Source organism: Macaca mulatta, chromosome X (assembly GCF_049350105.2).
Source record: "Macaca mulatta isolate MMU2019108-1 chromosome X, T2T-MMU8v2.0, whole genome shotgun sequence".
Taxonomy (NCBI): domain Eukaryota; kingdom Metazoa; phylum Chordata; class Mammalia; order Primates; family Cercopithecidae; genus Macaca; species Macaca mulatta.
Window position 1 is genome coordinate 75,032,713 of NC_133426.1, and position 27,442 is coordinate 75,060,154.

The 27,442-nt window shown below is 40.7% G+C and overlaps 1 protein-coding gene and 1 non-coding gene across 5 annotated transcripts in view; one reads left to right on the forward strand and one right to left on the reverse strand.

Annotated features, from left to right (window-relative positions):
- YIPF6 (Yip1 domain family member 6) overlaps window positions 1-27,442 on the forward strand; it is a 79,769-nt gene that overhangs the window by 23,021 nt on the left and 29,306 nt on the right. For 3 of the 4 annotated variants that reach the window (XM_015127604.3, XM_001102832.5, XM_077989693.1), the window contains 2 exons: window positions 1,196-1,353; window positions 14,168-19,460. In XM_015127604.3, coding sequence (XP_014983090.1) covers window positions 1,196-1,353; window positions 14,168-14,286 — 277 coding nt within the window. In that variant the 3' untranslated portion in view covers window positions 14,287-19,460. Of the gene's footprint in view, window positions 1-1,195; window positions 1,354-14,167; window positions 19,461-27,442 lie in introns of those variants that run through there. The other variant, XM_077989692.1, reaches the window with a different exon arrangement.
- On the reverse strand, window positions 21,682-21,788 carry LOC114675179 (U6 spliceosomal RNA). Its single transcript, XR_003726274.1, has one exon. It is a non-coding gene; the product is annotated as a U6 spliceosomal RNA (small nuclear RNA).

Here is a 27,442-nt window from a genome sequence, read left to right on the forward strand (position 1 = left end):
TTTTTTTTGAGACAGGGTCTCAGTCTGTCACCCAGGCTGGAGTGCATTGGTGTGATCATGACTTACTGCAGCCTCTATCTCCCAGGCTCAGCGTCCCAAGTAGCTGGGATCCTCCTGCCCCAGCATCCTGAGTAGCTGGGACTACAGGCATGTGCTACTATGCCTGGCTAATTTTAAAAAAATTTTTTTTTGTAGAGGTGGGGTCCCACTGTATTGCCCAGGCTGGTTTTGAACTCCTGGGTTCAAGTGATCCTCCCACCTTGGCTTCCCAAAATGCTGGGATTACAGGCATGAGTCACCATACCTGGCCTGATATTTTTTTAAAAAGAAAAATTGAACTAAATAAGGGCCAAAGAGAAGTGTTCTTAAAACCACTACTACTGGACAGAGATAACCTTGTTGAGTTAAATTGTCTTAAATTATCTGAGGTCCTTTAATAAGCTTCAGATACCCTCTCCAGGCCCTGAAATCATAGGCAGACTTTTTTGTGTAAGAAGAGTATGTACATTTTGGGGGGCAAGTGGTCCATAGCTTTCAACAAATTCTCAAGTATAATAAAAATTCTCAAGTATATATAAACTAGAAAGGATTAAGAACCACCATCTTAGAGGTTCAGAGAAAGATATCTGTAGGAACTAGAGCAGATCATCTGGTGTTAGATGATTGACTTTTAAGGGATCTGAGAGGAGAGGAGGAAGAGTATAGGGAAAGAAAATTAAAGCATGTACTTAATTTTTTTTTTTTTTTTTTTTTTTTTGAGATGGAGTCTTGCTCTGTCACCCAGGCTGGAGTGCAGTGGCACGAGCTCAGCTCACTGCAACCTCCACCTCCCGGGTTCAAGCGATTTTCCTGCCTCAGCCTCCTGAGTAGCTGGGATTACAGGCACCCGCCACAATGCCCGGCTAATTTTTTTGCATTTTTAGTAGAGATGGGGTTTCACCATGTTGGCCAAGCTGGTCTCAAACTCCTGACCTCAGGTGATCCACCCACCTTGGCCTCCCAAAGTGTTGGTATTACAGGCGTAAGCCACCACACCCAGCCAAAAGCATGTACTTAATAATTAATGTTAGGATGTAGATGTTATGTACCAAGAAGGAGGAAACAGTCCATTATATAGAGAAATCTATGTAATAAGCTGTGTCATAACACCCATCAGCTGTATTTATGATCTTTATTAATGTATTTTGTTTTTAAGATCTTTTTTTCAGAGCCTCTGTGTACTGGGTTACTGTATACTTCCCTTGACAGTAGCAATGCTGATTTGCCGGCTGGTACTTTTGGCTGATCCAGGACCTGTAAACTTCATGGTTCGGCTTTTTGTGGTGATTGTGATGTTTGCCTGGTCTATAGTTGGTAAGTATATACTTATTTCCACAATAACAGAACAAACAAAAACATGATTTAAAGATGAAGACCAGATGAGGAGCAGTATAAGTCCAAAGTTAGATGTGAGTAATACGATTCTTGACAGTATTATCCATAGAACCCTCTTCCCTGAGTAGGCAATGATGGGGCTGCTGTCTATCTTATCTGAGTTGGATATCTGGACTTATAAGGTATGGAGAGTCACATCTTTTTTCTTTCTTAAAAAAAAAAAAAAAATGTTGGGAGAGTGGATTACACTACATTTAGCCCAGTCCTGGTATATAAAAGGCATTAGGTGACTTGTGAAATGACTGGGATCTTTTCCTGACAAAGTAATTAAAATAAAAATAATAACATTTATTTATTGCTTATCAAAGGCCAGGCACCGTTTAAGAAATACTATTATTAGTCCCATCTTATAGATGAAGAACAGTTACAGAGAAGTTCGGCAGCTTGCCCTAGGTTGCATTACTAGTGAGTAAGAGAGTCAAATTGCAAACCAGGCAGTCATGAACCTTTAAGAACTGTACTATACTGCCTTTCAGTGTAGATTGTAAGCATCATTATATAGCACTTTTCTGCTTCAGTAGAACATTTTGCTAAAGACTAGGAAGGGCCTATAGCAATGATAATGAATGCTATGTGCTCATTGTTTTTACATTCCTAAAGTTCTCTTAAGATTCCAGCTTAAATTTAGAAGTGTTCACTAGCTTCTGCTTTAATGGATAGACAGACTGCTTAATATTTTTAAGTGTAGTAACATCTCATTGCTCTGGAACATGGTTGAAAGCTAACAAGTAATCCAACAAAGATCTGAGAGAGCCAGAATTGATATTCCAAAGACTGTATATTAAGCTTGGGTGCTTTTCCCATGGGTACAGTCCCTCATTCTCTCACTGAGAATCTCATAATTACCATACATGTAATTACATTTACTTAGTTATCCAGTATCCAGGCTCACAGGTGATCACGAAGTAGAATCATAGGAGAGAGCAACTTTAATTCAGCAAACATTAATCACAAACTATGTGTCAGGCATAATTTTAGCATGGTCTTTGTCCTTGGAGTTCAAAATCTAACAGAGCCGCCCGACATGAAAGCACTTAAAGGCAATAGGTGTTCTAGGTGGGAGATGAAGATTTATACAAGGTAACATGATTATTCAGGAAAGATTTCCCAGAGGTGTGATGATGATGATGATGATTAGTATTTGAGACGGAGTCTCACTCTGTCGCCCAGGCTGGAGTGCAGTGGCACTATCTCGGCTCACTGTAACCTCCACCTCCTGGGTTCAAGCAGTTCTCCTGCCTCAGCCTCCCGAGTAGCTGGGATTACAGCTGTGTGCCACCACACCTGATTAATTTTTGTGTTTTTAGTAGAGATGGGGTTTCACCATGTTGGCCAGGCTGTTCTCAAACTCCTGACTTCAGGTGATCCACCCGCCTTGGCCTCTCAAAGTACTGGGATTATTGACATGAGCCACCGTACCCGGCTGATTATTTTCATTTATTTATTTGGCTAAAATCTATATATATATATGTTTTTATATTATTATTATACTTTAAGTTCTGGGACACATGTGCAGAACATGCAGGTTTGTTACATAGGTATACATGTGCCATGGTGGTTTGCTGCACCCATCAACCCATCATCTACATTTGATATTTCTCCTAATGCTACCCCTCCCCTAGCCCCCCAACCCCCAACAGGCCCTGGTGTGTGACGTACCCCTCCCTGTGTCTATGTGTTCTCATTGGTCAACCCCCACTTATGAATGAGAACATGTGGTATTTGGTTTTCTGTTCATGTGGTAGTTGGCTGAGAATGATGGTTTCCAGCTTCATACATGTCCCTGCAAAGGACATGAACTTATCCTTTTATATGGGTGCATAGTATTCCATGGTGTACATGTGCCATATTTTCTTTATCCAGTCTATCATTCATGGGCATTTGGGTTGGTTCCAAGTCTTTGCTATTGTGAACAGTACAGCAATAAACGTAGGTGTGCATGTGTCTGTATAGTATCACCCAGTAATGGGATTACTGGGTCAAATGGTATTTCTGGTTCTAGATCCTTGAGGAATCGCCACACTGTCTTCCACAATGCTTGAACTAATTTACAGTCCCACTAACAGTGTAAAAATGTTCCTATTTCTTCACATCCTCTCCAGCATCTGTTGTTTCCTGAGTTTTTAATGATTGCCATTCTAACTGTCGTGAGATGGCATCTCATTGTGGTTTTGATTTGCATTTCTCTGATGACCAGTGATGATGAGCTTTCATGTTTGTTGACCACATAAATGTCTTCTTTTGAGAAGTATCTGTTCATATCCTTTGCCCACTTTTTGATGGGGTTGTTTGATTTTTGTCTTGTAAATTTGTTTAAGTTCTTTGTAGGTTCTGGATATTAGCCCTTTGTCAGATGGGTAGATTGCAGAAATTTTCTCCCATTCTGTAGGTTGCCTGTTCACTCTGTTAATAGTTTCTTTTGCTGTGCAGAAGCTCTTTAGTTTAATTAGACCCCATTTGTCAATTTTGGCTTTTGTTGCCGTTGCTTTTGGTGTTTTAGTCATGAAGTCTTTGCCTATGCTTGTGTCCTGAATGGTACTATCTAGGTTTTCTTGTAGGGTTTTTATGGTTTTAGGTTTTACATTTAAGTCTTTTATCCATCTTGAGTTAATTTTTGTATAAGGTATAAGGAAAGGGTCCAGTTTCAGTTTTCTGCATATGGCTAGCCATTTTTTCCAGCACCATTTCTTAAATAGGGAATCCTTTCCCCATTGCTTGTTTTTATCAGGCTTGTCAAAGATCAGATGGTTTTGGATGGGCGGCATTATTTCTGATGTCTCTGTTCTGTTCCATTGGTCTATATATCTGTTTTGGTACCAGTACTATGCTGTTTTGGTTACTACAGCCTTGTAGTATAGTTGGAGGTCAGATAGAGTGATGCCTCCAGCTTTGTTCTTTTTGCTTAGGATTGTCTTGGCTATATGGGCGCTTTTTTGGTTCCATATGAAATTTAAAGTAGTTTTTTCTACTTCTATGAAGAAAGTAAATGGTAGCTTGACAGGGATAGGATTGAAACTGTAAACTACTTTGGGCAGTATGGCCATTTTCATGATATTGATTATTCCTATCCATGAACAAGGAAAGTTTTTCCATTTGTTTGTGTTCTGTCTTATTTCCTTGAGCAGTGGTTTGTAGTTCTCCTTGAAGAGGTCCTTCATATCCCTTGTAAGTTGTATTCCTAGGTATTTTATTCTCTTTGTAGCAATTGTGAATGGGAATTCACTCATGATTTGGCTCTCTGTTTGTCTATGATTGGTATATAGGAAGGCTTGTAATTTTTGCACATTGATTTTGTATCCTGAGACTTTGCTGAAGTTGCTTATCAGCTTAAGGAGATTATGGGCTGAGACGATGGGGTTTTCTAAATATACAATCATGTCATCTGCAAACAGAGACAATTTGACTTCCTCATTTCCTAATTGAATACCCTTTATTTCTTTCTCTTGCATGATCGCCCTGGCCAGAACTTCCAACGCTACGTTGAATAGGAGTGGTGAGAGAGGGCATCCTTGTCTTGTGCTGGTTTTCAAAAGGGATGCTTCCAGCTTTTGCCCATTCAGTATGATATTGGCTATGGGTTTGTCATAAATAGCTCTTATTATTTTGAGATACGTTCCATCAATACCTAGTTTATTGAGAGTTTTTAGCATGAAGGGGTGTTGAATTTTATCAAAGGCCTCTTCTGCATCTATTGAGATAATCATGTGGTTTTTGTCATTGATTCTGTTTATATGATGAATTACGTTTATTGATTTGCGTATGTTGAACCAGCCTTGCATCCCAGGAATTAAGCCGGGTTGATCTTCGTGGATAAGGTTTTTGATGTGCTGCAGGATTTGGTTTGCAAGTATTTTATTGAGGATTTTCACATCGATGTTCATCAAGGATATTGGCCTGAAATTTTCTTTTTTTTGTTGTGTCTCTGCCAGGTTTTGGTATCAGGATGATGCTGGCCTCATAAAATGAGTTAGGGAGGATTCCCTCTTCTTCTATTGTTTGGAATAGTTTCAGAAGGAATGGTACCAGCTCCTCTTTGTACCTCTGGTAGAATTTAGCTGTGAATCTGTCTGGTCCTGGGCTTTTTTTGGTTGGTAGGCTATTAATTACTGCCTCAATTTCAAAACTTGTTATTGGTCTATTCAGGGATTTGATGTCTTCCTGGTTTAGTCTTGGGAGGGAGTATGTGTCCAGGAATTTGTCCATTTCTTCTAGATTTTCTAGTTTATTTGTGTAGAGGTGTTTATAGTATTCTCTGATGGTAGTTTGTATTTCTGTGGGGTTAGTATTATCTCCCATTTATCAGTTTTTATTGTGTCTATTTGATTCTTCTCTCTTTTCTTCTTTATTAGTCTGGCTAGTGGTCTATTTTGTTAATCTTTCCAAAAAAACAGTTCCTGTATTCACTGATTTTTTTGAAGGGTTTTTCGTGTCTCTATCTTCTTCAGTTCTGCTCTGATCTTAGTTATTTCTTGTCTTCTGCTAGTTTTTGAATGTGTTTGCTCTTGCTTCTCTAGTTCTTTTAATTGTGATGTTAGGGTGTCAGTTTTAGATCTTTCTCGCTTTGTCCTATAGGCATTTAGTACTATAAATTTCCCTCTAAACACTGCTTTAGCTGTGTCCCAGAAATTCTGGTATGTTGTGTCTTTATTCTCATTCATTTCAAAAAACTTGTTTATTTCTGCCTTAACTTCGTTGTTTACCCAGTAGTCATTCAAGAGCAGGTCATTCAATGTCCATGTAGTTGTGTGGTTTTGAGTGAGTTTCTTAATCCTGAGTTCTAATTTGATTGCACTGTGGTCTGAGAGACTTTTCATTCTGTTGTTATGATTTCCATTCTTTTGCATTTGTTGAGTATTTTACTTCCAATTATGTGGTCAATTTTAGAATAAGTGTGATGTGGTGCTGAGAAAAATGTATATTCTGTTGGTTTGGGGTGGAGAGATTGTTGATTTGGGATGCATATTGGGTTGATTTGGGGTGTGTATTGTTGATTTGGGGTAGAGATTCTGTTGATTTGGGATAGATGCATGTTAGGTCCATTTGGTCCAGAGCTGAGTTCAAGTCCTGAATATCCTTGTTAATTTTCTGTCTTGTTGATCTGTCTAATATTGACAGTGCGTTGTTAAAGTCTCCCACTATTATTATGTGGGAGTATAAGTCTCTTTGTAGGTCTGGGGTTTTTTTTGTTTTTGTTTTTGTTTTTAATGTTACTTTTATTTATTTTTGTTTTGTTTTTTATTGTACTTTAAGTTCTAGGGTACATAGGGTACATGTGCACAACGTGCAAGTTTGTTACATATGTATACATGTGCCATGTTGGTGTGCTGCATCCATTAACTCATCATTTACGTTAGGTATATCTCCTAATGCTATCCCTCCCCCTTCCCCCCACCTCACAACAGGCTCCAGTGTATGATGTTCCCCTTCCTGTGTCCAAGTGTTCTCATTGTTCAGTTCCCACCTATGAGTGAGAACATGTGGTGTTTGGTTTTTTTGTCCTTGTGATAGTTTGCTGAGAATGATGGTTTCCAGCTTCATCCATGTCCCTACAAAGGGACTTTTGTAGGGCTCACCCTTTTTTATGGCTGCAAAGTATTCCATGGTGTATATGTGCCACATTTTCTTCATCCAGTCTATCATTGATGGACATTTGGGTTGGTTCCAAGTCTTGGCTATTGTGAATAGTGCCACAATAAACATACGTGTGCATGTGTCTTTATAGCAGCATGATTTATAATCCTTTGGGTATATACCCAGTAATGGGATGGCTAGGTCAAATGGTATTTCTAGTTCTAGATCCTGGAGAGATCACCACACTGTCTTCCACAATGGTTGAACTAGTTTGCAGTCCCACCAACAGTGTAAAAGCTTTCCTATTTCTCCACATCCTCTCCAGCATCTGTTGTTTCCTGACTTTTTAATGATTGCCATTCTAATTGGTGTGAGATGGTATCTCATTATGGTTTTCATTTGCATTTCTCTGATGGCCAGTGATGATGAGCAGTTTTTCAAGTGTCTCTTGGCTGCAAAATGTCTTATTTTGAGAAGTGTGTTCATATCGTTAGCCCACTTTTTGATGGGGTGTTTTTTCCTTGTAAATTTGTTTGAGTTCTTTGTAGATTCTGGATATTAGCCCTTTGTCAGATGAGTAGATTGCAAACATTTTCTCCCATTCTGCTCACTGTGATGGTAGTTTCTTTTGCTGTGCAGAAGCTCTTTAGTTTAATTAGATCCCATTTGTCAATTTTGGCTTTTGTTGCCATTGCTTTTGGTGTTTTAGACATGAAGTCCTTACCCATGCCTATGTCCTGAATGGTATTGTCTAGGTTTTCTTCTAGGGTTTTTATGGATTTAGGTCTAACATTTAAGTCTTTAATCCATCTTGAATTAATTTTTGTATAAGGTATGAGGAAGGGATCCAGTTTCAGCTTTCTCCATATGGCTAGCCAGTTTTCCCAGCACCCTTTATTAAATAGGGAATCCTTTCCCCATTTCTTGTTTTTGTCAGGTTTGTCAAAGATCAGATGGTTGGAGATGTGTGATATTATTTCTGAGGGCTCTGTTCTGTGCCATTGGTCTATAGCTCTGTTTTGGTACCAGTACCATGCTGTTTTGTTTACTGTAGCATTGTAGTATAGTTTGAAGTCAGGTCGTGTGATGCCTCCAGCTTTGTTCTTTTGGCTTAGGATTGTCTTGGCAATGCGGGCTCTTTTTTGGTTCCATATGAACTTTAGAGTGTTTTTTTCCAATTCTGTGAAGAAAATCATCGGTAGCTTGATGGGGATGGCATTGAATCTGTAAATTACCTTGGGCAGTATGGCCATTTTCACGATACTGATTCTTCCTATCCATGAGCATGGAATGTTCTTCTATTTGTTTGTGTCCTCTTTCATTTCGTTGAGCAGTGGTTTGTAGTTCTCCTTAAAGAGATTCTTAACATCCCTTGTAAGTTGGATTCCTAGGTATTTTATTCTCTTTGTGAGCAGTTGTGAATGGGAGTTCACTCATGATTTGGCTCTCTGTTTATCTGTTATTGGTGTATAGGAATGCTTGTGATTTTTGCACATTGATTTTGTATCCTGAGACTTTGCTGAAGTTGCTTATCAGCTTAAGGAGATTTTGGACTGAGACAATGGTGTTTTCTAAATATGCAATCATGTCATCTGCAAACAGGGACAATTTGACTTCTTCTTTTCCTAATTGAATACCCTTTATTTCTTTCTCCTGCCTGATTGCCCTTGTCAGACCTTCCAACACTATGTTGAATAGGAATGGTGAGAGAGGGCATCCTTGTCTTGTGCCAGTTTTCAAAGCAAATGCTTCCAGTTTTTGGCCATTCAGTATGATATTGACTGTGGATTTGTCATAAATAGCTCTTATTATTTTGAGATATGTTCCATCAATACCTAGTTTATTGAGAGTTTTTAGCATGAAGGGCTGTTGCATTTTGTTGAAGGTCTTTTCTGCATCTATTGAGATAATCATGTGGTTTTTGTCTTTGGTTCTGTTTATATGCTGGATTGTGTATATTGATTTGCATATGTTGAACCAGCCTTGCATCCCAGAGATGAAGCCTACTTGATCATGATAGATAAACTTTTTGATGTGCTGCTGGATTTGGTTTGCCAGTATTTTATTGAGGATTTTGTCATCTATGTTCGTCAGGGATATTGGTCTAAAATTCTCTTTTTTTGTTGTCTCTCTGCCAGGCTTTGGTATCAGGATGATGCTGGCCTCATAAAATGAGTTAGGGAGGATTCCCTCTTTTTCTATTGATTGGAATAGTTTCAGAAGGAATGGTACCAGCTCCTCCTTGTACCTCTGGTAGAATTCGGCTGTGAATCCATCTGGTCCTGGTCTTTTTTTGATTGGTAGGCTACTAATTATTGCCTCAATTTCAGAACCTGTTACTGGTCTATTCAGGGATTTGATGTCTTCCTGGTTTAGTCTTGGGAGGGAGTATGTGTCCAGGAATTTATCCATTTCTTCTAGATTTTCCAGTTTATTTGTGTAGAGGTGTTTATAGTATTCTCTGATGGTAGTTTGTAGTTCTGTGGGGTCGGTGGTGATATCCCCTTTATCAGTTTTTATTGTGTCTATTTGATTCTTCTCTCTTTTCTTCTTTATTAGTCTTGCTATCAGTCTATCAATTCTGTTGATCTTTTCAAAAAACCAGCTCCTGGATTCATTGATTTTTTGAAGGTTTTTTTTGTGTCTCTGTCTCCTTCAGTTCTGCTCTGATCTTAGTTATTTCTTGCCTTCTGCTAGCTTTTGAATGTGTTTGCTCTTGCTTCTCTAGTTCTTTTAACTGTGATGTTAGGGTGTCAATTTTAGATATTTCCTGCTTTCTCTTGTGGGCATTTAGTGCTATAAATTTCCCTCTACACACTGCTTTAAATGTGTCCCAGAGATTCTGGTATGTTGTGTCTTTGTTCTCATTGGTTTCAAAGAACATCTTTATTTCTGCCTTCATTTTGTTATGTACCTAGTAGTCATTCAGGAGCAGGTTTTTCAGTTTCCAAGTAGTTGTGTGGTTTTGAGTGAGTTTCTTAATTGAGTTCTAGTTTGATTGCACTGTGGTCTGAGAGACAGTTTGTTATAATTTCTGTTCTTGTACATTTGCTGAGGAGTGCTTTACTTCCAACTATGTGGTCAATTTTGGAATAAGTTTGATGTGGTGCTGAGAAGAATGTATATTCTGTTGATTTGGGGTGGAGAGTTCTGTAGATGTCTATTAGGTCCGCTTGCTGAAGAGCTGAGTTCAATTCCTGGATATCCTTGTTTACTTTCTGTCTCATTGATCTGTCTAATGTTGACAGTGGGATGTTAAAGTCTCCCGTTATTATTGTGTGGTGCCTATGTCTCTTTGTAGGTCTCTAAGGACTTGCATTATTAATCTGGGTGCTCCTGTATTGGGTGCATATATATTTAGCATAGTTAGCTCTTCTTGTTGAATTGATCCCTTTACCATTATGTAATGGCCTTCTTTGTTTCTTTTGATCTTTGATGGTTTAAAGTCTGTTTTATCAGAGACTAGTATTGCAACCCCTGCTTTTTTTTTTTTTTTTTTTTTTTTTTTGGCTTTCCATTTGTTTGATAAATATTCCTCCATCGCTTTATTTTGAGCCTATATGTGTCTTTGCCTGTGATATGGGTCTCCTGAATACAGCACATGGATGGGTCTTGACTCTTTATCCAATTTGCCAGTCTGTGTCTTTTAATTGGGGCATTTAGCCCATTTACATTTAAGGTTAATATTGTTATGTGTGAATTTGATCCTGTCATTATGATGCTACCTGGTTATTTTGCCCATTAGTTGATGCTGTTTCTTCATAGTGTCAATAGTCTTTACAATTTGATATGTTTTTGCAGTGACTGATACCGGTTTTTCCTTTCCATGTTTAGTGCTTCCTTTAGGAGCTCTTGTAAGGCAGGCCTGGTGGTGGCAAAATCTCTAAGCATTTGCTTGTCTGTAAAGGATTATATTTGTCCTTCACTTATGAAGCTTAGTTTTGCTGGATATGAAATTCTGGGTTGAAAATTCTTTTCTTTAAGAATATTGAATATTGGCCCCCACTCTCTTCTTATAGGGTTTCTGCTGAAAGATCCGCTGTTAGTCTGATGGACTTCCCTTTGTGAGTAACCTGACCTTTCTCTCTGGCTGCCCTTAACATTTTTTCCTTCACTTCAACCTTGCTGAATGTGACAATTATGTGTCTTGGGGTTGCTCTTCTTGAGGAGTATCTTTGTGGTGTTCTCTGCGTTTCCTGAATTTGAATGTTGGCCTGCCTTGCTAGGTTGGGGAAGTTCTCCTGGATAATATCCTGAAGAGTGTTTTCCAAGTTGGCTACATTCTCCCCGTCACTTTCAGGTACACCAATCAAAGGTAGGTTTGGTCTTTTCACATAGTCCCATATTTCTTGGAGGCTTTGTTCATTCTTCTTCATTCTTTTTTCTCTAATCTTGTCTTCCCGCTTTATTTCATTGAGTTGATCTTCAATATCTGATGTTTTTTCTTCTGCCTGATTGATTCAGTTATTGACACTTGCGTATGCTTCACATAGTTCTCGTGCTGTGTTTTTGAGCTCCATCAGGTCATTTATGTTCTCTAAATGGTTATTCTAGTTAGCAATTTCTGTAATGTTTTTTCAAGGTTCTTAGCTTCCTTGCATTGCGTTAGAACATGCTCCTTTAGCTCAGAGGAGTTTGTTATTACCCACCTTCTGAAGTCTACTTCTGTCAGTTTGTCAAACTCATTCTCTATCCAGTTTTGTTCCCTTGCTGGCAAGGAGTTGTGATCCTTTGGAGGAGAAGAGACATTCTGGTTTTTGGAATTTTCGGCCTTTTTGTGTTGGTTTTTCCTCATCATCGTGGATTTATCTACCTTTGATCTTTGATGTTGGTGACCTTCGGGTGAGGTTTCTGTGTGGACATCCTTTTTTTTTGATGTTGATGCTATTCCTTTCTGTTTGTTTGTTTTCCTTCTAACAGTCAGGCCCCTCTGCTGCAGGTCTGCTTGAGTTTACTGGAGGTCCACTCCAGACCCTGTTTGCCTGGGTATCACCAGCAGAGGCTGCAGAACAGCCAAGATTGCTGCCTGCTCCTTCCTCTGGAAGCTTCGTCCCAGAGGGGCACCTGCCAGATGCCAGCCAGAGCTCTCCTCTGTGAGGTTTTTGTGGACCCCTGCTGGGAGGTGTCTCCCAGTCAGGAGGCATGTGGGTCAGGGACCCACTTGAGGAAGCAGTCTGTCCTTCAGCAGAGTTCAAGCACTGTGCTAGGAGATCCACTGCTCTCTTCAGAGCTGGCAGGCAGGAATGTTTAAGTCGCTGAAGCTGTGCTTACAGTTGCCCCATCGCCCAGGTGCTCTGTCCCAGGAAGATGGGAGTTTTATCTATAAGCCCCTGACTGGGGCTGCTGCCTTTCTTTCAGAGATGCTCTGTCCCAGGAAGATGGAAGTTTTATCTATAAGCCCCTGATTGGGGCTGCTGCCTTTCTTTCAGAGATGCCCTGCCCAGAGAGGAGGAATCTAGAAAGGCAGTCTGGCTACAGCAGCTTTGCTGAACTGTGGTGGGCTCTGGCCAGTTCGAACTTCCCTGTGGCTTTCTTTACACTGTGAGGGGAAAATCGCCTACTCAAGCCTCAGTAATGGTGGTCGCCCCTCCTCCCACCAAGCTCTAGCGTCCTAGGTCCACTTCAGACTGCTGTGCTGGCAGTGAGAATTTCAAGCCAGTGGATCTTAGCTTGCTGGGCTCTGTGGGGGTGAGATCCGTTGAGCTAGACCACTTGGCTCCCTGGCTGCAACTCCCTTTCCAAGGGAGTGAATGCTTCTCTCTCACTGGTGTTCCAGATGCCACTAGGGTATGAAAAGAAACTCCTGCAGCTAGCTTGGTGTCTGCCCAAATGGCCGCCCAGTTTTGTGCTTGAAATCTAGGGCCCTGGTGGCGTCGGCACCCGAGGGAGTCTCCTGGTGTGCGGGTTGTGAAGACAGTGATGAAAGTATAGTATCTGGGCTGAAATGCACCGTTCCTCATGGCACAGTCCCTCATGGCTTCCCTTGGCTAGGGTAAGGAGTTCCCCGACCCCTTGTGCTTCCCGGGTGAGGCAACGCCCCACCCTGCTTCAGCTCACCCTCCATGGGCTGCACCCACTGTCTAACCAGTCCCAGTGAGATGAGCCGGGTACCTCTGTTGGAAATGCACAAATCACCGCCTTCTGCGTTTATCTCACTGGGAGCTGCAGACCAGAGCTGTTCCTATTTGGCCATCTTGCCAGCCACCTCCTATTGTTTTTTTGTTTTTTTTTTTTTTAAAGAGATGGCGTTTCACTCTGTCATTCAGTCTGGAGTGGAGTGGTACAACCGTAACATACTGCAGCCTTGAACTCCTGGCTTCAATCAGTTCTCCCACCTCAGCCTCCCGAGTAGCTGAGATTACAGGCATAAGCCATAGCACCCAGTGAGATGAATGATTCTTTATTTTGTTTTTTTGTTTTGTTTTGTGTTTTGAGACTGGACCTTGCTCTGTCACCCAGGCTGGAGTGCAGTGGCACCATCTTGGCTCACTGCAACCTCCGCCTCTCGAATTCAAGCAATTCTTCTGCCTCAGCCTCCCGAGTAGCTGGGATTATGGGTGCCCGCCACCACACCTGGCAAATTTTTGTATTTTTATTAGAGATGGGGTTTCACCATGTTGGCTAAGCTGGTCTCGAACTCCTGACCTTTGGTGATCCACCTGCCTTGGCCTCCCAAAGTGCTGGAATTACAGGCATGAGCCACTGCACCTGGTCAGAAGGGTGATGCTTGATTAGTAAAATGATGAGTAGGTTTTTCTTAGATGGACAAGAGAAGGATGGCATTTAAAACAGCTGATAATTTCAGAAGAACAGCTCAAAAAGCACAGCAGCACGAGGCCATTTACCATAGGAGCAAATAACCTTACACATCTTTGTAAGCCTTTTCAGTATAGTTCAATAACTTTTCCAGAAAAGGGTAAAAAACTCCTTTTAGAAAGATTTCCATCCAAAATGGTTTAGTACTTGAAATAAAAAGCCCTTGGCTCTCTGAAAAACTGTGTTGCAGAATGCCTTTATCTCTGAGGATCACCAGTATACTAAACTTTTAGTGTAATTCTATGTTCCAAATGATGCCAAGCTCATGAATGTTTAGTAAATGTTAGTAGTTGTGACAATATTACTGTATTAAACATTCCTTTTTGTTTTGTCTTGTTTTGTTTAGCCTCCACAGCTTTCCTTGCTGATAGCCAGCCTCCAAACCGCAGAGCCCTAGCTGTTTATCCTGTTTTCCTGTTTTACTTTGTCATCAGTTGGATGATTCTCACCTTTACTCCTCAGTAAATCAGGAATGGGAAATTAAAAACCAGTGAATTGAAAGCACATCTGAAAGATGCAAGTCACCATGGAGCTTTGTCTCTGGCCCTATTTTGTCTAATTTTGGAGGTATTTGGTAACTGAGTAGGTGAGAAGATTAAAAGGGAGCCATACAGCAGTGTCACCACTTATGTGAGGAACTGATGTTTGAAAGGCTGTTCTTTTCTCTCTTAATGTCATTTCTTTAAAAATACATGTGCATACTACACACAGTATATAATGCCTCCTTAAGGCATCATGGAGTCACCGTGGTCCATTTGAGTGACAACTAGTGACTTGGGAAGCACATGGATACATCTTACAAGCTGAATAGAGTTGATAACTATTTTCAGTTTTGAGAATACCAGTTCAGGTGCAGCTCTTAAACACATTGCCTTATGACTATTAGAATATGCCTCTCTTTTCGTAAATAAAAATAAATGGTCTATATCCATTTTCTTTTATTTCTCTCTCTTAAGCTTAAAAAGGCAATGAGAGAGGCTAGGAGGGGGTTCATACATGGAGAATGAGAAAACGTACATTAACCAATATTCAGATTTTGATCAGAGGAAATTCTCCACTTGTTGCTAAAAGAAAAAAACAGCAAAGGGCCTCTAAAGAATGAGCCTCTTTGGTCCCTTTGTGCAGTCACCTTTTTGCCATGCTGAACAGCATCTAGGTTGGCACTCTAGTCTTCATCTTGCGCCTTAGCTTTGAATATGCAGTCTAAAACGCTAGTAGTCAACATGTAATTTTCCTTTGACTGAAATTGTGAATGTTCCAATGCTGGAACTTATCCAAAAAGAAGACCTCAGAAACTGAGATTGGTAGATCTCTAGTGCATATTATCATGTGGGCACCTTCTCTTAGGGTGGAATGAGGCAGTTTGGATGCAGTATAGTTAAAAGGAGCTGTTTAATATTCTCTGTAGTCTGGCCTCTTAACTAGAAAGTAAAGCTAAATCAGAAGTCTGCATTTAACCATGTGAACAGGGAGGGGTTTAGTGTTCTGATGGCTGATTAATAGGACAGCTAGATACTTAGAGCATGACGTGGGATGGGATGAGTTTACAGCTGCTGCCTTTTCATAGTGGGCTTAGCAGTTTTCTCATTAGATGTGTTTTTTGGGTTGGGGAATAGCAATTTTTTGGTCTTGATTTTAGACTTTATCAAGCTAATTAGCTCCCCTTTAGACAAGTACATTTTGCACGTGTGTACCTACTTGTACGCTCAGATATTTATGCACACAGGTGTGAACGTTTTTCAGGGAGCAGAGCATCTGGGACAGGCTGATTCTGATCTAAACAGGGCTCCTTTAAGGCAATATGAACTGTTGCCTTCTATAAATTGCACATTGAGGAACTCTAATAGACAAAGATTAGGTGTCAGGCAGAAAACACTCATTGTAAATATACTATTAGTTGATAAACATAGGACTTTCTTATTCCCCAATTTTTCTTTATCATATAATTTAAATATTTATTCATTTTGTATTTAAAGACTACCTACACATAGATATATTATTCCAAAATCCTATTTTCTCCATCCCCACATTAACCAAGTGAACACAGGGCCAAATGGGTTCTTGGAATGATAACAACAAAGCATTGCAAAGTGGGTCCCCTTGGTTCCAGCCTTGTCCAGAGTTTTTGCTTATATATTTCTATTCATTACAGTTTACCTTTTAAATTGTAAAATAAACCTTTGTGTGGACAGAGCCAATGTTTCAATCTTGAATTAGTAAAGAAAATACTTTGGAACTGATCCTCATTTTGAAATTGGTTCTAAATTATTATCCATTTCCAATGTCTGAAATTCTCTTACTTCCTGCTAAAACTCTCTCTCTGCCCAAGTTGTTTTGTAATCTGTCTCAATGACTATAATGTAAAATTAAAGAAGTAACCATGCTTCTCAAGGGGGAATTAAAAGTGTTTATTGAATTTTACTCGGGCTAATTGTTTGGTCAGAAATTCCTAAGGCCACAACTTTGGGGGGGTTCGTGTAGATGTACGTGGTGGGTGGGTTATACATATCGGGACTTAAGACAGCTTGTTCTAGGTATTGATCTTTGCTCTTGGGTGACTTAGGGAATGATTTTACTTGATTTAACCCTTTTTCTGTTTGCCCTGAGAATACTCGCCAGTAGCGCTTGTAGTTGTAGCATTTACCCCAAGATAACTTTGCCACGAAATATTTCGCTTTTATTATTTTCACATCATTCTGGTACATTGACTTTGCAAACAAAAAACATTGTTCTATTTATAGCATTCTTTTTTTTTTTAATAGCGGTATTTCTATTTACAAAATATAGTAATTCTTGATCACTGAAAATGTCAAATCCTAGAAAACGTAGCATGCCTATACATGACGTTTACATCATTCTCGAACAGTTGTTGGCTGAAGATTCATTTGATGAATCCACTTTTCTTGAAATAGACAGTTCTGATGTTCTGTTTGGAAATAACTCAGTTTTTATATTTTTTTCACTTTGAAACTCAGATTTGCTTCAGCCTCAAAGAGCATGTTTATGTAAATCAGCGCTGGCAGTTTTTTTTTTTTCTAAACAAGAAAAGGGTTAAATGAAGGTTGATAAAATGGATGTTCAATTGTCTTTCTGAAAGTGAGTGGCTTGAAGGGATGAATAAACGTTTTCTTAATATATTCAAAAAAGTACATTGCTTTCTGTGATGGAAGTTAAGACCTAAATGTCTGCAAGTTGTAACCCTCAACACAGCTTTTCCTGATTTGCTGCAAAGGCACATAGCTGATTATAGAAGTGAAGACAGCAAGGACAGGGGACTCCAACAAAGGAAACCCTGTTGCAGGAATTGGGAATTTTCATGCTTCAGATGAAATTCAGGCATGTGAGAGCATCACTGCAGAATGTGGCGCATCATTGCCATCATGAGTAATCACTTGCTGCTCCTACTTCTGAGACCAAGACTCTGTTGTCATATTCTTTAGCAATAGGACGGGTAAAGACTGGATTTAATAGCTGTTCAGAGTATAAAAACTCAATTGATGCCAACATATTTGAATGTGTGGTATAGTCTTAAAAGTCAACCGTTAATCATTTAGTCTTTTGCCTCTGAAGAGATTTATTACATGAGTTGATTTTGATCTTTTCATTGTGGTGGGGTTTTCCTGTTGTTGGGCAAGGTGAGGTCACAGGACATGGGACTAGTAAGCATTTTACTGTTTACTATATTTGTCTTTTTATAAACAGTATCTCCCAAAATGTGATTAGAAGGCTAGCAAGCCTGTATTTAGACATTTAATTGTGTACTTTATATAATGTAACTACTAACAGTACGTGGACTGCCTGTTCATTCCTGGAGACAAAAATGAAAATCCGTCAGTTCAAGTTCTTGGGTAACATCAAGTCATTAGAATTTATCTAAAGCTTGTCATGATTTGATAAGATATCCATTGCATGCAGCTGTTTTAGCGCAGTGCAAAACACTGAAATTGTGATTCTTAGACTGTTTCTGAGACATTTGGATGGAAATAAATGTATAAATGTTAATTGATGTATATAAATTAGAAACACTTTTCTAGATTCTGTAGGCTTTTATTAAAAATAGAGAATTTCTTGGGGTTTACTTAGGCCACAGAATGGCCAAATAATAATAATGACAATGATGTTACTACTAATAATAGCTAACCTTTATTTGGCACTTACTGTGTGCCGGGCACTATTCTATTTTTTTAAGAATTTTTAAAATAACAGCTTTATTGAGATACACTTTACCATGAAATTCACCTTTCGTTTTTTTTATTTTTATTTTTGTGAGACAAGGACTCACCCAGTCACCCAGGCTGGAGTGCAGTGGAGCAATCATGGCACATTGTAGCCTCGACCTCCCTGGGCTCAAGCAATCCTCCCACCTCAGTGCCCCGAGTAGTTGGTACTACAGGCATGAGTCACTACACCTAATTGGCTAATTTTTGTAGTTTTTGTAGAGATAGGGTTTTGCCATGTTGCCCAGGCTGGTCTTGAATTCCTGGACTCAGGCAATCTGCCTGCTTTGGCCTCCCAAAACACTGGGATTACAGGCGTGAGCCACCATGCCTGGCTGAAATTCACCTTTTAAGATGTACAATTCAGTGTTTTTTAGTATATTCACACACAAAATTGCATAACTATCACTACCATCTAATTTTAGATCATTTCGTAACTTCGCCAAGAAACCCCAGGTCTGTCGACAGTCAGTTCCATTCTCCCTTCATCCCAGCTCCTGGCAACCGCTTTCTGTCTCTATTGATTTGGCCAGACACTATTCTTCCGTGCTTCCCATGCATCTCCTGTAATCCCAGTGCTACAATTCTCATTTTTTGTGGAAAATTGAGGCACTGAGAGGTTAAGTAAATTGTCCACGGTCACACAGTAATTTGATTTACAACAGTAATAACACATTAGATGAGAACATAGTAGGACACAATTTTGAATTCCATTTTTATGTACCTGAAGTGAATATACCCCTCCCCCAAGGTATTTTCCCTATTGTTAGCCTTTGTACCCTAGAACTGACTGGATGTAGATAACATTTGTTTTCGGAGTAATGGAACACTGTATCAGCAGCATCTGAGAACATAAGAACAGTTGGACATTGGAAGGAGTTAGGTTTGTTCCCCTCATCCCTCCTTGAACCTCTTTTCTCTCCCGCTTCCACGACCACCACACACATATACCCCTTTTTCTCAGTCTTAAGAATCAATTTCTGCCTCTTTTTAATTCTCCCAGAGGGATGGTTAATGCATCACCGTTTAACTTGTCTATTCAGGTATTAATAGTCAAGGGATGCATCTGGTTGCTTATAGTACCAGTTATATTCCTAGGACCTTAGAGAACGGTAGTGTGAGAATAGAATGCCTTTCTATTTGGGTTAAACTACGTGGGAGGAAAAAGTAACAGAGTAAAGGCTTTGCCTTAATGAAGTCAAGTGTTCTGCCTGGTGGGAAGTGGCCACGCGCTGGGCTGCGCTGCCCTTGTTTACTCTGTTCTCTCAGAGCCTTTGTACTTTGCCATCACTGCTGGTAATTTCTTGGTCCTTTTCGATACTCCATTTTAATCTTGATTTTTTTTCTATAAATAATAAATCTATGAAAAATCTGTAAAAAGATTTGTGACTATTAAATGTGCAAATAAAAACACTGGAAAAAGAATTTGTGTGTGCCTATTCTTGTACTGAAGGCACAGAGATTTGCTACATCTTTTTTCAGATATATTGCCATCTGACAATATTGAATGCTTTGTAAATTGGGCAGGGAGCAAGTAAGAAAGGGAAGTCACATTGAGCAAATGCTGTATACCATGCCAGGCACTTTATTAGTTGCTTTACAAACAGGATCTCCTCTGATGACAGCAGCCTTTTGAGATCAGAGGCGTTATCCTTAAAGTTGGATCTGGCTGGGTTTCGAGGCTCACACCTGTAATCCCAGTGCTTTGGGAGCCTGAGGAGGCAGGACCTCTTGAGCCTAGGGGTTCAAGACCAGCCTGGGCAACATAGGGAGACTCTGTTTCTTTAAAAAAACAAAAAAACAAAAATTAGCCAGACTCGGTGGTGTGTTCCTGTAGTCCCAGCTACTCGGGAGGCTGAGGCGGGAAGATTGCTTGAGCTCAGGAGTTGGAGGATGCTGTGAGGTACGATGGTGCCACTCCAGCCTGGGTGGCAGGCTGAGACCCTGTGTCAAGATAGATAAATAAAAATTTAAAACAGTTGAGAGATCTGGGACTCAGGTTAAATTGCCCAGAGTCACATAGTGAATGGTACAACCAGAATTCAAACACAGGTTTGATGACTGCAAAGCCTGTTTTTTTGTTGTTGTTGTTGTTGTTTGTTTTTTGGTTTTTTTTGAGGGGGGAGGGTTTTCTATATTGGTTCTTTGCTAAATTAAAACCATACCTACCCACTTAAATGAAGCTAAGCTAGGCCAAGCAGGCAATTTAGGCGCTTGGTAAGAAAAACTGGGTTTTCAGCTTCCTGCTGGGGACTATACCTGTTCCCGCTCTTGACTTATAAACTACTTGGATAGACAAAATTCCGCATTGCCCTACACACATAATAGTTGAAAAATGTCATGGCTTTTATTTTTGGTACCAAATAAAATAGCAGAGTGATCAGTAAAAGCAAGAAGTCTGTGAAGTATTGAGAGAATTTGTATCATCCAAGAGTAGAAGAGGAAGGGCATTCCCAATGGTAGAGAACACTTACGAGCAAAGATAAGAGGGAACAAGCAGGGCTGTCTGTACAGCTGTTCACGTGCACATGTGAGAGTGTGGCACCTTGTTCTGTACATAATCACAATGCATCGTGACACTTCATTTTCCTAGCTGCCTTTATTTTATGTCACTGCGAAGTAGATAAAGCTGATTATCTTATAGCTAAAGAAATAGGCTCAGAGAAGTATGTCCTGGGTTACAAAGTCAGTCTCAAGGATGCAATTGGTTGTTCCTCATGTTAATACAATCTTTCATTTTCTAATGAAAATGCAAAAGTTGAAGTGAATTCAACTGAATTGGGAAATGGAAGAAATTAGTTGGCTAAGATGAGACCAAATTATTGAGAGTAGGTATTGAAAACCAGGGAATTGTGAAGTTAGGTCTTACTGTGGTGGGAAATAGGGTGACTTCAAGGGGAATAGCTTGATGAAAGTGACCTCAAAGGAATAAATGGGGACATAGTGGGAAATTGGATTGGGAGGAGGGTAGAGGGAAGAAAAGAGTGTGAATATATTTCTAAGCTGTAAGTCTGAAGTCAGGAAGAATGGTGGGCTAACAGTTGTGGAGGCACTGACTTTGGCTGTCACAGTGGTGATATTCTACAAACCATTGAAAATTGGCGCCTGGAGGGTAGTATTATAGAAGTCATTGCTATAAATGTAAATTTGAGCTTACAGATGTGATGAATATTGAGAGAACACTGTCCAGGCACAGTCTTGATGACAACCACAGTGCTGGGTGATAGGCTTATGAAAAGGAGCCAGAAAGATGAGGAGGAGGAAGTTACGAAGCTAACACTTACCTGCCATGGATTTTCACATTGCTGTCTTCATCTAACACTAACCCTGTGAGATCATTCCCTCCATTTTTCAGAAGAGGAAGAAGTTTGGATTAAATACCTTGCCCACAGTAAGTGGCAGAGGTGGAATGTGAACATAGGTCTGTATGAACTCCAAAGCCTTGGTGCTTTCTGCTCTGCTGTCACCACCATGCCCGATTAATTTTTGTATTTTTTGTAGAGATGGGGTTTCGCCATGTTGCCCTTGCCAGTCTTGAACTCCTGAGCTCAAGCAATCCACCCACCTCAGCCTCCCAAAGTGCTGGGATTACAGGCGTGAGACACCATACAGCCAAATATTTTATTTATTTATTTATTTAAATAAAAACATGGAAGTGTTGACGAATGTGTGTGTCATCCTTCTGCAGGGGCCATGCTAATGTTCTCCCCATTGTTCCGATTTTAGTATACATGCTGCATAAGTAAGCACTCCAAAAGTATTGATAGGTAGGAGATGGAGGCTCCTAGTCTTTGTTCCTTATTTGTAGATTCAGATCAGGCACAGAACATTAGAGATTAAAAGAACGTGAGCGATAATTGGTTCACTTTGCTTATTTTACCAATGAAAAACTGAGGCTCAGAGAGGGAAAGTCATTTAGCCAACGTTGTTGGAAGGAACCAGACTAAAACTTAGTTTTTTCATTTCTGGTTTGCTGCTCTTTCTACTACGTGAGAGTACAGTAGCTAAAAGGATGATAACCTAATGCAGGTTAAACAAACAAACAAAACACAAATTCACAATTCTTTTTTTTTTTTTTTGAGATGGAGTCTTGCTCTGTCGCCCAGGCTGGCGTGCAGTGGCGTGATCTCATCGCAACCTCTGCCTCCCGGGTTCAAGTTCTTCTCCTGCCTCAGCCTCCCCAGTTGCTGGGATTACAGGCGTGAGCCACCACGCCCAGCCCACAACTTTTTTTTTTTCATCAGTGGATATGTGCATATTTAACAGTGAAAAAGGAAGGAGCTCATGAGAAAAAGTGATATGCTCTAAGGAAAAGAGTTTGTTGAAGGAGCAACACCCTAAAGAAGGTGAAAAGGGCTGGAATTTGGAATATAGTTGGTAGATTTAGCTTTAGAGAAAGGAGAGAAACCTCTTGTGAGGTGGAAGAGAAGAATAAGTGGCTAGAGGCATGGATGATGAAGTGTTCACACATTCAATAAGTTATTGAACATTCTACTACTACACTAGATAGGATTCAAAAATGGCTAAGACGCTGGTCTCTGCTATCAGTACTAGCTGTCAATAGGATGCAGCTTTGATAGTTCCAACTACATGGCATGGTGAGAAGGAAGGAGTAATCAAGCCAAAGAAAGAATGGGAAATTCATGGGCAATAATGGTAGCCATGGCCCTGGGTAATATGTTGAATGGTTGGAGCAGGCAGGAGTGGAAGAAAGATTGAAAATTGAGATCAGGAACTCAGCTAATGTAGTCCAGGCAGACATCCAGAATCCAAGGAGAAATACAATCCAGGGTAGTGGGGCTGGTGCTATAGCTTCAGAACCAAGAGTGGGAATGTGTTCCCTTCCAGCTATCATCCAGATGCCAACCTGCTCTCATCCAAACTTCTCGAAAAAGTTTGTCTACATTCATGTTCACTTATCAACCAAATGCAGTCTGGCTTCATGCCCATGTCATGAACATTCTCAGAGAGTGGCTGCTCTCACTAAAATTGCTAAGTCCTTACCTTACTCTACTGCGCTGATGCTGTTGTTAACTCCTATTCCTCCTGGAAACATTTTTCTTTCTGGTCTTCCATGACAGCTAACTCTCTTGATTGTCAAAATAGTCTATTTCTTCTTAAAGAACCCCTCTTCTTCCACCTGCCCCTTGAAACTGAGTGTTTTCTCTGCCTTCTGCTCTTTTCAATCTACAAATTCTCCCTAGATATCAAAATTCACTCTCATAATTTCAACTACCATTCAAACTATTCAAATTATTGTTGTTTTTCCCAGCATGCATTTTCATTTTCTTTCTAGTTCCTTTGGAGAATTCCTCCCTTACTAGACTGACCTAGACTGAGCCATGTTACCTCCTTTCCTTGATCACAGTGATTAAGTAATGAATACTTAAGCCAAGTTGGGCCAATCAAAGGCCTTTCTAGGTTTTTTCTGCTAGACCTAAGAAGCCAGACTGTCTTCCTTTTGTATTATGACTTGTAAAGATGCAAGCCTGGGGTGGTCAGTGGCCAACTTTTTCATCACAATAGCAGAAGAGAATAAGTGTATCACAAGAAGAGAAGCTGGCACTGAGGGAAGCTTCATGAGGTTTGAGCCTGAGTCCACCTGTGCCTGAAGGCAGTGAACTCCATCCTCAGATGGATCAGCCAGTAAATCAGCTTGAGGAGTTCTGATAACTCCGGAATCTCCAGTTTATGACTCTGACATATGATTTCTAGAATGATACAGAAGTAATTGCTGGACAGTCACTTGAATGTCCCATTACTTTTTAAACTCATCACGTCTCAACTAGACTGGGCAGGTCCCCCAAAGCCTGCTCCTCCTATGTTCGTTATTTTGGAGAACCACTACTATACCTAGTTACCCAAGTCAGTAATCTGAGAATTGCTCTTAACTCCCCCTTCAGTTTCTTATATCCATTCAGTCACCAATCCTGCTAGTTTTACCCAATAAACATTTCTCAACTCCATATCTTACTCCCTGTCCCCACTGCCACGGTTTGGTTCAGGTTCTTATCTTCTCTTTTTTGGCCTGTAGAAACAACTAGCTAAGTAATCTGCTTCCATGTTGACCTGCTCAAATCCATTTCTCATACTGTTGTCAGAGTGACATACTTTAAGTGTATATTTGACCCTATCTCTCTTCAGTTTAAATTGCCCTACTGTCTTCGTGTCCAGAGTTGGTTCCTTCCAGTGGGTTTTGTGGTCTCGCTGACTTCAAGAATGAAGCTGCAGATGTTCTCGCTGAGTATTACAGCTCTTAAAGGTGGCACGGACCCAAACAGTGAGCAGCAGCAAGATTTACTGTGAAGAGCAAAAGAACAAAGTTTCCACAGCATGGAAGGGGACCTGAACAGGTTGCCACTGCTGGCTGGGGTGGCCAGCTTTTATTCCCTTATTTGTCCCTGCCCATGTCTTGCTGATTGGTCCATTTTACAGAGTGCTGATTGGTCCATTTTACAAACCTCTAGATAGCTACGGAGTGCTGATTGGTGCGTTTTTACAGAGCACTGATTAGTGCATTTTACAAACCTCTAGCTAGCTACAGAGTGCCGATTGGTGCGTTTTTACAGAGCACTGATTGGTGCATTTTACAAACCTCTTGTAAGACAGAAAAGTTCTCCAAGTCCCCACTCAACCCAGGAAGTCCAGCTGGCTTCACCTCTCACCTTCACATCTTCTTTGGGACAAAACTGAAGCCTCTTATGCCATTGATTGCAAGACCTTCTGTCATCTGGCCCTAGCTTTCCTCTCTTCCAGCCTTGAATTCTGTACTCCCGCAACAAGGAACTACTTGTTCCCAAGCGCTTGCTGTGCTACTTCTCACCTCCCTGCTGTCCCTCTGAAGTGCCCTCCACACCCCACTTTTCCTGTAAAAGTCATCCGGGCCTCACCTCATCCAGCAGTCCAATTGCTCTCCTCCCTTTTCACCTCCTCTGCTATTTCACCTGGCTTAGGTATTCTCTTCTGTGCCATCATAATACCATTCATTCATTCATTTAACAAATATTTACTGAGTGCTTATCAATAGTGAACAAGACAGAGTCACCACTTTCACGGAGCTGACATTTTCTTGCATTCTCTTGTGGTTAAGTTCACATCTGTCATTGTACTTAACTACACTATGTTAAATTATACTCACCTGTTAACTTGTCCATATCTCCTACTAGATCATGAGATAGAAAAGTACAGGAATCATGTCTAATTTACCTCTGTCCTCAAAATCTGGCCCAAAACTTGGTACATAATAGGCACAGTATTTGTTCAGTTAATTAGACTCAGAAGTGTCATTCTAGAAGACTAGCATAGTATTCTGTTTTGTTTTGCTATAATGGAATACCTGAGGCTGGGTAATTTATAAAGAAAAGAGGTTTATTTAGCTCGCAGTTCTGCAGGCTGTACAAGCATGACACCAGCATCTGCTCAGCTTCTGGTGAGACCTCAGGAATCTTACTCATAGAGGAAGGTGTGTCACATGGTGAGAGATGGAGCAAAAGAAAAGGAGAGAGGAACTAGGATCTTTTTTTTTTTTTTCTGTTTTTTTGAGATGGAGTCTCACTCTGCCACCTAGGCTGGAGTGCAGTGGTGCCATCTCAGCTCACTGCAACCTCCACCTCCTGGGTTCAAGTGATTCTGCCACCTCAGCCTCCCCAGAAGCTGGGACTACAGGCACGTGCCACCATGCCTGGCTAATTTTTGTATTTTTAGTAGAGACGGGGTTTTGCCATGTTGGCCAGGCTGGTCTTGAACTTCTGACCTCAGGTGATCCACTCCCACCCTCTCCTCGGCCTCCGAAAGTGCTGGGATTATAGGCATGAGCCACCACGCCCGGCCTTCTTCTTCTTCTTCTTCTTTTTTTTTTTTTTAGACAGAGTCTCACTTGCTGTGTTGCCCAGGCTGAGCGCAGAGGTGCAATCATGGCTCACAGCAGCCTTAACTTCCCAGGCTCAAGCAATCCTCCCACCTCAGCCTCCCAAGTAGCTGGGACTGCAGGCATATGCCTCCATGCCTGGCTAATTTAAAAAAAAAATGTTGAGATGGGGGTTCCACTACGTAGCCCAGGCTGGTCTGGAACTACTGGATGTAAGTGATCCTCCTGCCTCCAGCTCCCAAAGCGTTGGGATTACAGGCATAGGCTATTGTGCCTGGTTGCCAGGCTTTTTTTTTTTTTTTTTTCTTTTTTTTAACAGCCAGGTCTCATGTGAACTAATAGAACAAGAACTCACTCATTATCGAGAGGAAGACACCAAGCCATTCATAAGGGATCTGCCCCCATGACCCAAAAACCTCCCGCCAGGCCCCACCTCCAAAGTTTGGGGTCACATTTCAACATGAGATTTGGAGGGGACAAACATCCAAATTATATCAACTGGGTAGAAGGGATAGTGGAAGTTTGATCTCTGGGGAATAGGGGAAGGTAGACAGGTAACGAGATACATTTAACTACAATGTGGAAAACACTTTAAAGAGGTATGGCCAAAGGCTGTGAGAGCCCAAGGATGGAGCATTTTTATCTAATGTGTTGAGGTGAAGATGATAGGCCATGAAGCCATTCACTCTGTATGTTGGCACTCTTCTCTGGGAAAGGGGAAGCCTGCTCCTCTGCTGACAAGGGAGAAACCATGTTCTAGATATTTAGTGTATGCTTTCACTGAGTCCTTCATATGAGCCCTGCAAGATATATATTATTAGCACCATTTTACAAACGAGGAAGCAGAGACTCAGAGGTGAAATGATTCACCCAAGGCCACACAGCTGGTAAGTGGCAAGGCTAGGACTTGAACTCAATCCGGTTCTAGAGAATGCATTCAATTAGAATTAGATGAATATAGTCTGCATGTAACAGAAGAATCCAAAATAAACGTGGCTTAAATAAAATAGAGGCTTATTTCTCTCTCATATAAAAAAGTCTAAAGGTGGGAGGTCCAGTGCTGGTATGGTGGTTTTCTGGTCATTTGGGACCTAAGAAGCTCCAAATTCCTGGTGCCACCATCCCCATTATTAGTTTCCTTCCTGATGGTCCAAGATGGCTGTGAGAGGCCAATTCATTATACCCACCTGCCAGGTAGCAGTTAGAAGTAGGGGAGGACAAAAGGGATGTTATTTTCTGGCCAACTTAGCTCCCCTTAAGCTACTTCTTAGAAGTTAAACACAGCACTTCTACTTACATGTCATTGCTAGGGAGCTTAGTCGCATGGACATGTCTAGCTGTGGGGGAGGGAGGGAAGGGAGCTGAGAAATGTACTATTTTAGCTCCATGCATTGCTATCCCAAATAAACTTGGAGTATTGCTATTAAAGAAGGGAGACTTGATATTGAGTACAGCAAGCACTCTGTCATAATTCTTTGTTTGAATAAATTTAAGGATAATTTACATACAGTGAGTACTCATGTTTAAATGTACAGGC